At 39.8% G+C, this 14,352-nt stretch overlaps 1 protein-coding gene across 1 annotated transcript in view; it reads left to right on the top strand.

Annotated features, from left to right (window-relative positions):
• The first annotated feature begins 102 nt into the window (after positions 1-102).
• ZMYND12 (zinc finger MYND-type containing 12) overlaps positions 103-14,352 on the top strand; it is a 29,392-nt gene continuing 15,142 nt past the window's right edge. Inside the window, exons 1-3 of the mRNA XM_028513816.2 lie at positions 103-370; positions 11,522-11,663; positions 12,933-13,104. Of these exons, the coding sequence (XP_028369617.1) occupies positions 261-370; positions 11,522-11,663; positions 12,933-13,104 (424 nt within the window). The 5' untranslated portion in view covers positions 103-260. The remainder of the gene's footprint in view (positions 371-11,521; positions 11,664-12,932; positions 13,105-14,352) is intronic.

The raw sequence follows: 14,352 nt of genomic DNA, 5'->3' as shown, positions 1-14,352 counted from the left end.
GTATAAATCTTTCTGCAGATTACACTGGAGTTAGATTACTCAGCCATTTAACCTTTGGGTTGGGACGTGTGCAAATGTGTGTGCGTGTACTTGGGTTGGGACTTGAATGTGTAACCCCACAGACTTCAGATGTTAGTCAAGCCACGCCCTCGCCCTTGAAATGCTGCGAATGCCATTGCCCGGTGGTGATCTCGTGACACTGGCAGCAGGCGCATCGTCGCCAGGCAACCATCCTAGAGTCTGACACCGCTGGCTGCAACATGAACGTGATCTATCCACTGGCTGTGCCCAAGGGGCGCCGGCTCTACTGTGAGGTGTGCGAAGCTCCAGCTGAACGGGTGTGCACAGCCTGCACAGTCACTTATTACTGGTAGGCCTGAAATGTGGCACCGAGGCGCCTCAACTCCCTCTCTCCCAATCACCGGTCTGGGCCTAGGTTCTCGTTAGTAGGTTTCAAGACAGGTCCCTAAGACTTCTGGTGCATCGTTTTCGTCCTCTTTTACTCAGTCATTCATCAGCGGATATTTTGTTGCGTGCCTGCTGTACGGTATGCACTGTTCTAGGTGCTGAAGTCTTTGAGGAAACTCAGCAGACCTGTCTGTCCCTCAAAAAGCCATACTAGACTGCTACAGATGCGTTTAAAAAATGCACACGGAAAACAGTGTAGTTTCAGAGAGTGATAAATGTCATAAAGACAAAGGAAATGCGATGGGAGATTGGGCAGACTGCCTCTCTGAGGGTAAGCTACTGATCTGAAAGTAAAGGAGGAGCAGTCTGCCATAGAAATGGCTGGGAGAAAGAGTGGCACAGTAAGCCTCTGAGGGAGGAAAGACTTCGATGTGTTTAAGGAATACGAAGAAGGCTGTTTCATGCACAGCCAAGACGGTAAGGGTTTTGGGAGGGTCATACTGGAAGAGATCAGTTTTCGTTTATTCAGTGTAACATTCCATGGCCTTTGCTTTAGATTAGACCCTATTTGGAACGTGAGATAAAACAGCTAGGTTGCTGACTTCCAGAAACCTAGGTCGGAGCAGACGAGCTTGTTTAAAAATAAAAGTCATTACAACGCACCCTCCATGACAAGTGCTTTCTCTCAGGGTGTGCTACTCCCGGGGAAGCATAGTGCTTAGGGGAAAGGTTCTCTGAAGAAGTAACATGTGAGTGGAGTCTTGAAAATTGAGTAGGAAATTGCTAGGTGAATGGACAATGAAGAAGGAAGGGTAGGGCACTCCTGACATCCCGGACTGCCTGGGTGAAGAGTGAAAGAACAGAGCTTATTGAGAGCTGGGTAGAGAAGGTAGTAATGGAGGGGGCAGTCTCTGATTTTTAAATTGCAGGCCAGGACCCTTTAGCAGATCTTGAATAAGAACCAGTATTTTAATAAAATAATAGAATAAAAATGATCAGAGAAATCTTACTTTGTCTCTTGAAGCTTTTAGTGTTTTTTTTTAATGTGGATATGTGTGTTTGTACTGGTAAAGTGTATTTCATACTATGAGTTTAGTACAAAAAAGTTTGAAAATCATTGTGATAGGTAAGTAGTAGGAGTTTAACCCAAGAAGATCAAGGTTAGGGCCAAACAGTGTCATGAACTCAAAGCGTTTGGAATTTACCCTCCGGAAAGTCACAGATGGTTTTGGCATGCTCTCCTTTGTGTTAGGGTGACAGGAAGCAGTGTGGAAGATCCTGACTGATTGGAAGGTGAACACTAGAGGCTGCATACTTGACTGAGAAGTGGTGGCAGTGGTTCCTCCCTCAGGCTGAATTAGGTGTTCATCCTCCTTGTTCTTACAGCATTCTAGATAGCCCCTACCCCAATACTCATCACGTGGTTTTAAATCAGTCATCCGATGGTTTGTATTCCTCACTAGGCTGTGTGCCCCAGGAGGGCAAGGGTGGCATCTGTGTTTAGGGTGCTGTAACTTTATTGCATTTAGAATGCAATTCAGAATTTGTGACAGAAACCGCAAAGTCCTGGTTAACTCTCTTCCTTTGTTTCCCACCACACTCACCCCCTTTTCCTTGATGTTGCAGAGACTTTTTTCTACAACTAATTCGACAAGTCCCTTTTTTTCTCAGTTTCTTTGCTCTCTGCTGGGAACCTCCCCTTCATCCACGAATCTTCCTAGTTCCCTTTCATCTTTGAGTTCTCAGAAATGTTATTTCTTCAAATAGGTTTTGTAGGAAACTCAATCTAAATACTCTCATGTTTTTCTCTCTCACATTTTCTTCACTTTTCCTTTTATATTTTTTTGTTTACTTGTTTAATATCTGTCTTTTACTAGACCGAGTGCCCACACATACTGGGCACTCAGTGATCATTTGTTGAATAAATGAACTTCTGAATGGATAATAAACCTATTGGGGAAAGGAACACAGAGGAGGTGGCGGATGACTGGTTGGGTTGGGGACACAGTTTGAGGGGCCTTCAGTCCACTTGGGAGAGATGGCTAGGAAACAGCTCTAAGTATCCCATTGCCTAATATAAGCATCCACCTCTTCTCCATCTGTGCACCTCTTTGCTGTCCCCCTTTATCTCTCTGGCCAGAAGTAGTTACTTCTTCCTGTCAACTCATTTTGAAGTTACTTTTACCTCACAGACAACTTTTATTTTCCTTTATTTTATTTCTTCACAAACACATCACTACAATTTTATTATGCTCCATGACAACAGGCTATGATGTGAAATGTGTGTAGAAAGACTGTCATATGTATGCTATGACACTATGCTCTTTTGATCAGTTTCAGGCCCATCAGTGAATGCCCCACGATGTCCAGCAAAGTGTCTTGAAATAGTTGAAACTAAATATTTGATGAATGTATGAATCAATAAATGATCATTTCCTATGCCCTTATCTTCCATTATTTTCTTTTGCTTTTCCCCTTGCTTTTAATTCTTCTTAAAGGCTTCCATTCTTTTCCCCCCCTTCCTTTCTCCAGATTTCTATATCACTGTGCCCTGGAGATTTCAAGATTTTTCTATAAAATAAAACTGAGGTTCTATAGTTAAAAATGGGTGTTTTACCACCCCCTTCCTCACAGCATTTTCATGGTTGAATGTAAAACATCTAGCACTGGGCCTGGGACCAAGTTGGCACATAGTATTTACTTATTATTTTTCCTCATCCTAAATGTAAAGACCAGGAAGGACAGTCAAGTTGAATTTGTGAAAGTTTTTGTTTTGGCAGAAGAATTTTTCCTGAGTGTAAATGTAATTTATGCTCATTGCAGAAAACTTGAAAATACAAAAATTAAAGAAGAAAAATAAATCTGTAATCCTACAGAGATTAATAACCTGATATTTTGGTGAATTTTCTAATATTCTTTTCCTATAAATCCATTTAATTTATATACTATGTGTAATCTTGTACATATCTCTTTATATTGTTTCTAGGGAGTAGAACACATTTTTAAAAAGGAATTTCATTCAAGTATATACCGAAACTTTACATACAGGTATTATAGATTAGCGACTCATAGCATAGAGATAAGAGTAATCTGCAAAAATGTTTCCTTTTATTTAGCATATGGGGCACAAATTAAAATGGCTTCATTGGCCAGGAAGAGAAGACAAACAATGAAGTGATATTCAGTAGCAGGAAGCAGTAGGATCTGTGGTGGACTGGAGAAGTAATGCCCTGCCTAAAGGTATTCATATTCAGTTTAAAAACATGATAATGGCCAAACAAAACATGTTTGGCTCACCAGCTCCTTGATTGTGAGCACTGATTGAAAATATATTTTTCAACCCCTTTTTTATGTATGGCCCTGTGTTGGGGGATGAGACAGATGAATAGGAAGAGAGGTCAGAAATATATAAATGAAGCTCACTTTATTTAGAAAGGCAGGATATATCAAATGCTCTCAGGGGAGCAAAAGTTCAAGTGGTTAAGTAAGCTAATGTTTTCACTGCTCACACAATTATTCAACAAACTCCTATTTAATAAATACCCTGTGGAATTCAACTGTTTTTATATCCTGACTATGGAGTGCTTCTATTGATTTGTTTACAATAATAGCCTATAAAAAAAACCTTAAAAAAGGCTTTATGTCATTATTATGATGGCAGTTCCAGTTTATAAAGAAAATACTTTATTGTATTTCTGTTGGCCCAGGAGGGAGAAAGGAGAGAAGGTGCTATGTAATTCTAGTCTATGACCACTTTTGTGCTACAAGAGCAGAGTTGAATAGTTGCAGCAGAGACCATATAGTTCTCAAAGACTAAAATATTTACTGTCTGGCCCTTTACAGAAAATTCTGCTGACCCCTGCTCTAGATTATTGTTACCATTTTGGAATATGTATAAATGGAACCAAACAGTTAACTTTTTCACATTTAAGTAAAAATGTGTAATAATCAACAGAAATGCAAAACCCATGATTATATGCATTCGGCAAATCTTAAAATACCTGAAGCAATTGTGTGTCAACTTTACCTCAATTTTTTAAAATATGTGAATATGACAAAAATACATGAAACAATAACTGTCATAATTGAAGAGAGAAATAAATAATTTAGTAATAATAGTTGAAATTTTCAGTATCCCACTTTCAATAATGAATGGAACAACTAGTCCAAAGATCAGCCAGAAAATGTAAGACTTGAACAACAGTATAAACTAACTAGACCTAACAGACATCTGCAGAACACCATCCAACAACAGCAGAATGCACATTCTTCTCAAGTTCCTATGGAACATTATCTAGGATAGACTATGTGTTAGAGTATAAAAACAAGACTCAAATTTCTAAGGATTGAAATCATACAAAGTATGTTCTTCATCCATAGTGGAATGAAATTAGTCATTGATGAAAAGGAAATTGGGGAAATGTACAAATGTATGAAAATAACACACTCTTAAATAACCAATAGGTTAAAAAGAAATTGCAAGAGAAATTGGGAAATGCTTTGAGATGAAAAGAAAACAAGAACACAACATAATAAAACTTACAGGATGTGGTGGAAGTAGTACTCAGAGGGAAATCTATAGCTGTAACACATTAAAAAAGAATGAAGATCTCAAATCAATAACCTAGCCTTCCACTTTAAGAAGCTAGAAAAAGAAGAGCAAACTCAACCCAAAGCTAACAGATGGAGGGAGATAGTAAAGATTAGGCATAAAAAAGTGAAATAGAGTATAGGAAAACAATAGAATCAACAAAACCGAAAGTTCATCCTTTAAAAAATTGACAAATCTTTAGCTAGATTGACCAAGAAGACTCAGATTACTAAAATCAGAAATGAAAGTGGGAACATTGCTACCAACTTTGCAGAAATAAGAGATTAGAAGAGAATACTAGGTATAATTATATGCCAACAAATTAGATAACTTGGATGAAGTATATTCGTAAAAAGACATAAACTAACTCAAGAAAAATAGAATATCTCTAATCACTAAAAAGATTTAGCTAGTAATCAAGAAACTTCCCACAAAGAAAAGTCCAGGACTAGATGACTTCACTGATGAATTTTATCATATGATTAAATAAGAATGAACAATTCTTCACAAACTCTTCAAAAAATAGAAGGAATAATTCCTAAGTTATTTTATGTGACCAGCATTACTCTGATACCAAAACCAGACAAAAACATCACAAGAAAACTACAGGTCAGCATCCCTTATGAATAATGATGCAAAAAGCCTCAACAAAATACTGGCAAGCCAAATCCAACAGCATATAAAAAGGATTATACATAATGACCAACTAGGACTTCTCCTAGGAATTTAAGGTTGGTTCAGCATATAAATGTCAATCAATATAATACATAATCTTAATAGAATTAAAGGAGAAAATCCATGTGATCATCTCAAAAGATGCAGAAAAAGCATTTGATAAAATTCAACACCCTTTGTGATAAAAAAAAAAAACTTATCAAACTATAAACAAATAAAGAAAATTCTGTGACTTGGTAAAGGGCATCTATAAAACACCTATAGAAAAACACATAGCTAATATCACACTCAATTGTCAAAGATTACAAGTGTTCCCCATAAAATCAAGAGTGAGACAAAAATGTTGCTTTCACCACTTTCATTCAGCATTGTACTAGAGGTTCTAGTTGGGGCAATTAGAAAAGACAATGAAATAAAAGGCATCCAGCCTTGAAAAGAAAGAGTTAAAGTACCTCTACTTACAGATGACATGATCTCATAGTGAAAATCCTAAATAACTAACACACACACACAAAAAAACCCCCCAGATCTAATAAATGAATACAGCAAGGTTACAGGATTACCATGCAAAAATCAGTTGCACTTCCATATGCTGGCAATGAATGGTCTGAAGGTGAAATTAAACCCATTCCAAATAAACAAAAGAAAAAAAATAAAAACCACTCCATTTACAATAGTATCAAAAGGGGGAGGGGATGAATTTAACCAAAGCAGTACAAGATTTATATACTGAAAACTACAAAATACTGTTGAGAGGAATTAAAGAAGACTTAAATAAATGGAAAGGCATTCATAGATCAGTAGACTTAATACTGTTAAGATAGCAGCATTTCCCAAATTGATCTACAGATTCATTGCAATCCCTATCAAAATTCCAACTGCCATTTTTCCAGAAATGGAGACACTGATCCTAAAATTCATATGAAAACACAAGGGACCCAGCCCTGGCTGGTGTAGCTCAGTGGATTGAGTGTGGGCTGTGAACCAAAGGGTTGCCAGTTCAATTCCCAGTCTAGGGCACATGCTTGGGTTGTGGGCCAGGGCCCCAGTGGGGGCCACGTGAGAGGCAACCACACACTGATGTTTCTCTTTCTCCCTTCCTTCTTCTCTCTCTAAAAAAATAAATAAAATCTTAAAAAAAAAAAAACTGCAAGGGACCCAGAATAGCCAAAACAGTCTTGAAAAAAAAAGTTGGAGCGCTCATACTTCTCAATTTCAAAATTTACTACAAAGCTATAGTTAGGAAGAAAGCCTGGTACTGACTTTAGGATAGACATGCAGATCAGTGGAATAGAATTGAAAGTCCAGCAATAAACACATACATTCACAGTCTATTGATTTTCAAGAAGCTTGTCAAGACCATTGTTCTGGGAAAATAATCACTTCTTCTGTATGATGGCAGCATATGTGGGTATCTACATGCAAAAGAGTGAATTTTTCTTTGGCTGGTGTAGCACAAAGGATTGAGCACAGACTGCAAACCAAAGGGTTGCTGGTTTGATTCCCAGTCAGGGCACTTGCCTGGATTGCAGGCCAGGTCCCCAGTGAGGGCCATGTGAGAGGCAACCACACATTGATATTTTTCTCTCTCTCTCTTTACCCCTCCTTTCCCCTCTCTAAAAATAAATAAATAAAAACTTTAAAAAAAAAGAGAGAGGGAATTTTGACCTCCTACCTTATACCAGCTACAAGAAAGACCTAAGTGTAAGAGCTAAAAATATGAAACTTTTAGAAGGAAACAGTAAATCTGTGTGATCTTGGATTAGGCAACAGTTCTTAGATATGATACCATCAGCATAAGGAATCAAAGAAAGATAGGTTGGACACCATCAACATTAAAACTTTTTGTGCATCAGAAAATACTAAGGAGAAAGTAAAAAGATAGCCCACAGAATGAGAGAAAATATTTGCAAACCATATATCTGATAGGGATCTAGAATCCACAATATGTAAAGAACACTTAAAGCTCAACAACAAGGCAAAAGGCCTTATTAAAACATGGGCCACTTCTGGCCAAGATGGAGGCATAGGTAGATATACTGTGCCTCCTCACACAACCAAAAGAAGGACAGCAACAAATTTAAAAACAAAAAACAACCAGAACTGCCAGAAAATTGAACTGAGTGGAAGTCTGACAACCAAGGAGTTAAAGAAGAAACATTCATCCAGACCTGTAGGAGGAGTGGAGATAGGCAGCTGGGGTGGAGAGGATGCACAGCAAGGTGGTGACTGGCAGAGCAGGTGGTCCCACATTGCATGTGGATAAACAGGAAGGAACAAATAGGGAGTGAGACAGACTGTGCAACCCAGGGTTCCAGTGCAGGGAAATAAAGCCTGAAAACCTCCGACTGAAAAAACTGGTGGGGGTTGAGGTAGTAGGAGAAACTCCCAGCCTCACAGGAGAATTCATTGGAGAGAGACCCACAAGGTCCTAGAATGTACACAACCCACCTACCTGGGAATCTGCACCAAAAGGACCCAATTTGCTTATGGGTAGCAGCAGAAGTGACTGAAAACTAGCAGAGAGCTGAACAAGTGGCATTGTTCCTTCTCGGACCCCTCCTCCACATACAGCACCGCAGCCCAGTGATGAGGTTGCCCCACCCTGGTGAACACCTAGGACTCCACCCCTTACTATGTAACAGGTGTGCTGAGACAAAATAAAAATGGCCCAAATGAAAGAACAGATCAAAGCTCCAGAAAAAGTACAACTAAGTGATGAAGAGATAGCCAACCTATCAGATGCAGAGTTCAAAACAGTGGTAATCAAGATGCTCACAGAATTGGTTGAGTATAGTTGCAAAATAGGGGAAAGAGTGAAGGCTATGAGAAGTGAAATAAAGGAAAATGCACAGGGAACCAACAGTGATGGGAAAGAAACCAAGACTCTAATCAACGGTGCGGAACAGAAGGAAGAAAGAAACATTCAACCAGAAAAGAATGAAGAAACAAGAATTCAAAAAAATTAGGAAAGACTGAGGAACCTCCAAGTGAACTTCAGATGTTCCAGCGTCCAAATCATAGGGGTCTCAGAAGGAGAAGAGGAAGGGCAAGAAATTGAAAACTTATCTAAAAACATAATGACGGAGAACTTCCCCAATCTGGCAAAGGAAACAGACTTCCAGGAAGTCCAGGAAGCCCAGAGAGTCCCAAAGAAGTTGGATCCAAGGAAGCACACACCAAGGCACATCATAATTACATTACCCAAGATTAAAGATAAGGAGAGAATCTTAAAAGCAGCGAGAGAAAAGGAGACAGTCACCTACAAAGGAGTTCCCATAGGACTATCAGCTGATTTTTCAAAAGAGACCTTGCAGGCAAGAAGGGCTGTAACAAAGTATTCAAAGTCATTAAAGACAAAGACCTATATCCAAGATTCCTCTATCCAGCAACGCTTTCATTTAGAATGGAAGGGCAGATAAAGTGCTTCCTAGATAAGGTCAAGTTAAAGGAGTTCATCATCACCAACCCCTTATTATATGAAGTGTTAAGGGGACTTACCTAAGAAAAAGAAGAAAATCAAAACTAGGAATGGTAAAATGACAACAAATTCACAGCTATCAACTGAACCTAAAAAACAAAAACAAAACAAAAAAATGAACTAAGCCAACAATTAGAACAGGAACAGAATCACAGAAATGGAGATCACATGGAGGGTTACATCAGGGAATGGGAGGAGGATTTGGGGGAAAAGGTACAGAGAATAAGCAGCATAGATGGTAGGTAGAAAATAGACAGGGGGAGGTTAAGAATAGTATGGGAAATGTAGAAGCCAAAGAACTTATATGTATGACCCATGAACATGAACTAAGGGGGGCAGAACATGCAGGTGGGAGTGGGTGTGCAGAGTGGAGGGGAATAAAGGGGAGGGAAATGGGACAACTGTAATAGCATAATCAATAAAATATATTTTAAAAATGGGCAAAGGATTTGAATAAACATTTCTCCAAAGAAGATATACAAAAGACCAGTGAGCACCTGAAAAGATGTTCAACATTATTAGTTATTGGGGAACTGTAAATAAAACTGTGATGAGACACCACTTCACGCGCACTAGGATGATGATATAAAAAAGACAAGTGTTGGTTAGGAAGTACAGAAAATGGGACCCTTGTACATCATTGGTTGGAATGTAAAATGGTACAGTTTCCATCGGAAACAGTGTGGCAGTTCTCAAAACTTTAAACATATAGTTACTATATGACTCAGCCATTCCATTCTTAGGTATATACCCAAGAAAATATTTGTTCATACAAAAGCTTAAACATGAATGTTCATAGCAGCAATATTCATAATAGCCAAAAAGTGGAAACAACTCAAATGTTCAGCAACTAATGAATGGGTAAGCAAAAAGTGGTATATCCATACAGTGAACTGTTATTCAGTCATAAAAAGGAATAACATAGGTACATGCTACAACATGGATGAACCTTGAAAATATGCTAAATGAAAGAAGGTAGACACAAAAGGTTACATATTGTCTGCCTCCATTTTTATTCAATGTCCAGAATAGGCAACTACGTAGAGAAAGTGGACCAGAGTTTCTAAGCATTATGTGGGTGGAGGGAAGAATGAGAATGACAGCTAGAGTGAATGGGGTTTCTGGGTAATGAAAACACCATGAAAGAGATAGGGTCATGGTTATAAGACCTTGTGAATACACATACATATATATTTTAATTTTTTTACTTATTAATTTTTTAGAAGGAGAGAAAGGGAGAGAGAAACATCAATTTGTTGTTTCACCTCCCTATGCATTCATTGTTTGGTTCCTGTATGTGCCCTGATTAGGGGTCAAGCCTGCAACCTTGGCATACTGGGATGAACTCTAACCAACTGAGACACCTGGCCAGGGCTGTGAATATATAAACACTGAACTGTACACTTTAACTTGTAAATTTTTTTATGGCATGTGAATTATATATCAATTTTAAAAATGTTAAAAAATTCATGATTGGAGGAAAGGTGAGATTTGGATAAATAGATTTGGGAGTCATTTATATAAGCAATTATTTAAGGAATGGGAATAGATACTCTTTAGGAGTGCTGCCCAATTAAATTTTTTTGCAGTGATGCAAATGTTCTACATGTGTGCTGTCTCACTGAGTGTTTAAAAATACTAAATATTCATGTAAAACAGTCAAAAAAGCTGTGTACCAAGCTCACAGTGCTTCCCTTAGAGAGCTAAAAACCAACTGGCTTTGGAGTACAGGCTCAGGGTAACTACTTAATCCTTGACAGCTATGCTTCTTTATCTTTAAAACAGTAATAACAGATTTTATTCTGTTTTCGAAAGTTAATTAGTTACATGCAAGCCCACCTGCTGGGAGGCACTCACGGTGTGCTCCACGTGAAAGCATTCCCAGGAGCGTGGAAGACAATGCAAGGGGTGCTCTCCAAAGTCGTGAAACGCGGTGGCACCGATTATAGGAAAGTGTCTCCTAGAGCCTCATCAAGTGTAAATTCCTTTCTCCTTCCCCAGAAAAAGACCCTCAAATCCCTCAGCTGCAGTACTCAGGCATTTTGAAAATGACCTTAGAACAATATAAAATTAAAGCCATCTTTGTTGTTATTAAGGCAAAGACAGAACACCCACAGCGTCCCCACGTGAACCTGTGCCTGCAGGAGGGACATCCATCAACACCCCTCCACACCCCAACATAGTTTTTCCACCATCAAGTAATCACAAGACAGGAAAGAGATTGGCGTCAAAATGGCTTTGGGCTCCTGGCCTGGTTTGTGTTGGGCTTACTTTTCTCATTTCTAGGGCTAGGCCAGGAGTAGAGCCCATAGAATCACAGGTCAGGCCCAAGGTGATGATAATGAAGTGCATGTTTTTATTGTTAGTGGTGTGGTTCATCAGAAAGCTGACTGGGCCAGCATCCATGAGAAGATCTGTCAGCTCCTGATTCCTCTACGCACTTCCATGCCCTTCTACAACTCAGAAGAGGAGCGGCAGCACGGCCTCCAGCAGCTGCAGCAGCGGCAGGTAGGCCCTGCAGGACGGTTCCTGGGGCTGCTCATGGGTGCAGTGAAACCGCCCGGAAGGAAGGGTACACTGGGTCGCGACCACTCATCTGTAACCTCTCTGAGGGCACAGACTTGTTTTGTGTCTTTATGTCCTCAGTGCCATTCAGTCCATTGTTCTCCACATGCTTACTGAGTATCTGCTGCATTAGTCTCCCTGGGCTGCCCTAACAAAATACCATAGACTGGGCAGCGTAAACAACAAAAGTTATCGTCTCACAGTTCTTGAAGCTAGAAGTCCAAGATCAGCCATGGGTGTTGGCAAGATCCCTCAGCTGTAGCACTCAGGCATTTTGAAAATGAGGCCTCTGTCCTTGGCTTTCAGGTGGCTGCCTTGCCACATCCTCACATGGTCTTTCCTCCCTGCACACACATCCTTGGTATCTCCTTGTGTGTCCAAATTTCTTATAAGGACACCAGTGAGAGTGGGTTAGGGGCCATCTTAAAGGCCTCATTTTAACTCAATCACCTATTCAAAGGCCCTGTCTCCAAGTGCAGTCACACTCTGAGATGCTCGGGTTATTAGGACTTCAACATATTTTAGGGGGACAGAATTCAGCTACAATACCCATGTATGGCAAGTACTGTGGTAACAGCCCGGGCACACAGTAGGAAGTCCACAATGGTGTGTGAATATGTAAAGCAGTGAATAAATACAGGAGATTAGGAAAACTATTATGGCGTTGATAGCATCTCATTTTTTCTGAAAATAAATAGCACCTTTATAAGCCATAAATCTCAAAAATACCAGATTCATTAATTTTAGTGTTGTGACACTTTGTGAGTGGCCTTAGAACGATGCAGGGTTAAAGTTGCTTCTTATATTAGCTAAGTAGGATAACACCAGGAGGATAATTTTCTTAAAATTAGCTCAAATAGAAAGGCAGACAATTTTAGATTGTCCTGACGCATGACAGCTTTGTTAAACTAAAATGCTGCTATATATAGGAAAATGATATTCATTTAATAATTTCCTATTGAGAACATGTTTATGCCAAGTACTGAACTAAGATGAAAATACACTTGTTCCTGAACCTTCAGGGACTCATAGTCCGGAGTCTGCCTTTTCATATCACTTATTTTGGCTCTTGTGTCTACCTTGATACAGGCAGGCTCACTGAGTGCCCTCGACCAGGGTATTAGGTGTCAGTTGTATGTCCAGCTGTATGTGTATCCACCTTTGTCTTTTACCTCTAGACTGTCTCAGATGGTCTGGTTTTCTCCTCCACAGAAGCATTTGATTGAGTTCTGCTACACCGTAGCCCAGAAATATCTCTTTGAAGGAAAACATGAAGATGCTGTGCCAGCAGCTTTGCACTCTCTTCGCTTCCGCATGAACGTGTACGGCCTGAGTTCAGTGGAGCTCGTGCCCGCCTACCTGCTGTTGGCCGAGGCTAGCCTTGGTAAGTGGAACGGCCTTGAGGACCCCTGGAGTCAAGAAGTGCCATGCTAGGTCATCTCAGCAGCCAGAGTGTAGCCTTGGCAGTGGCACCAAGACACCTTTTGTGGAAGAGCAGCGTTGCTAAAAAAGTTTGGCACAAGGTGGGAAAGGAGATGCCATTGACTTTTGGTTACAGCTGACAGAAATCCACTCTAGCTGGCCTAAGCAGTTTGTTAGGTTGCTGGAGTGCCCTCAGGGAATTGAAGCTTCATGAGGTACTAGAATCAGAATGCTGTGACAAACCAAGGCTGGTTCTCTCAGTTTCCCTTTCTGGGGCCTTGTCTCTTGCCTCTGCTTCTCCGTATCTGCTTTATTTTCCGTCTCTGCAGACCAGACTTTTCTACACTGTACCTACTGCAGAAGACACCTACCCCCAAATGTCAGGTGTAGTTGAATTTACATGTCTTCCAGGTTCAAGGTGGGTAATAGATACTACTTAGCAACCAATTTCCAGTTTTACATTCCCAAAGAGAAAATTGTGTTGACTCAGCTTGAGGGTGATATCTGCCCTCCTTTATCTGCCTTTGCGCCAGGGTCACAGAGTTCGAACAGAAGCACAGGGACCGGCTCCTGCAGATGAGAGGCAGTTTTGAGAGTAGGGAGCGCAGACTGGGCAGACGTCCCACATGGTGGTTGCAAAAGAGAAGAATTAGCATTTTTGAGGGAAATTAATATTGGAGTATCTACAATATTTTAGGCACTGTGCTGCTACTTTTTATATATTAATAGCCACTTTTTAAAATAAATGAACTTTTAAAAAATTAAAACTGTTGGGAATACAGCCCAAAGAACTCTTTTCCCTGAGCTATCTATCTGAGAGTGAGCTGCTCACCTGATGCCCCATGCCTTGAATATTTTAGTGTGTGTTTCCTGCGAAGATGTTCTCTTCATAATCACAATCTAACCATCATCTACTGTCATCTACTAAGCAGACCCCATTTAAGTGTCTCCAACTGTTCCAATGTCACCTTTATAAGAAAAGGGTACAGTTCAGAATCATGCTTTTCATTTTATTACCACATGTCTGTAGTCTCCATTTTGGAATAGTTTCTTAATCTTCCTTTGATGTCTATGACTTTGATATTTTTAAATATCAAAGGCCAATCATTTCATAAAATGTCCCTCAATTGTGTTTCTCTGATGTTGCCTCGTGACTAAATTCAGGTGATATATCTTTGGCAGAAATATCACAGAAGTGATGATGTGTTCT

This window comes from Phyllostomus discolor, chromosome 5 (assembly GCF_004126475.2).
Source record: "Phyllostomus discolor isolate MPI-MPIP mPhyDis1 chromosome 5, mPhyDis1.pri.v3, whole genome shotgun sequence".
In the NCBI taxonomy this organism is placed as follows: domain Eukaryota; kingdom Metazoa; phylum Chordata; class Mammalia; order Chiroptera; family Phyllostomidae; genus Phyllostomus; species Phyllostomus discolor.
This window is presented reverse-complemented; position numbering and strand designations above follow the sequence as displayed.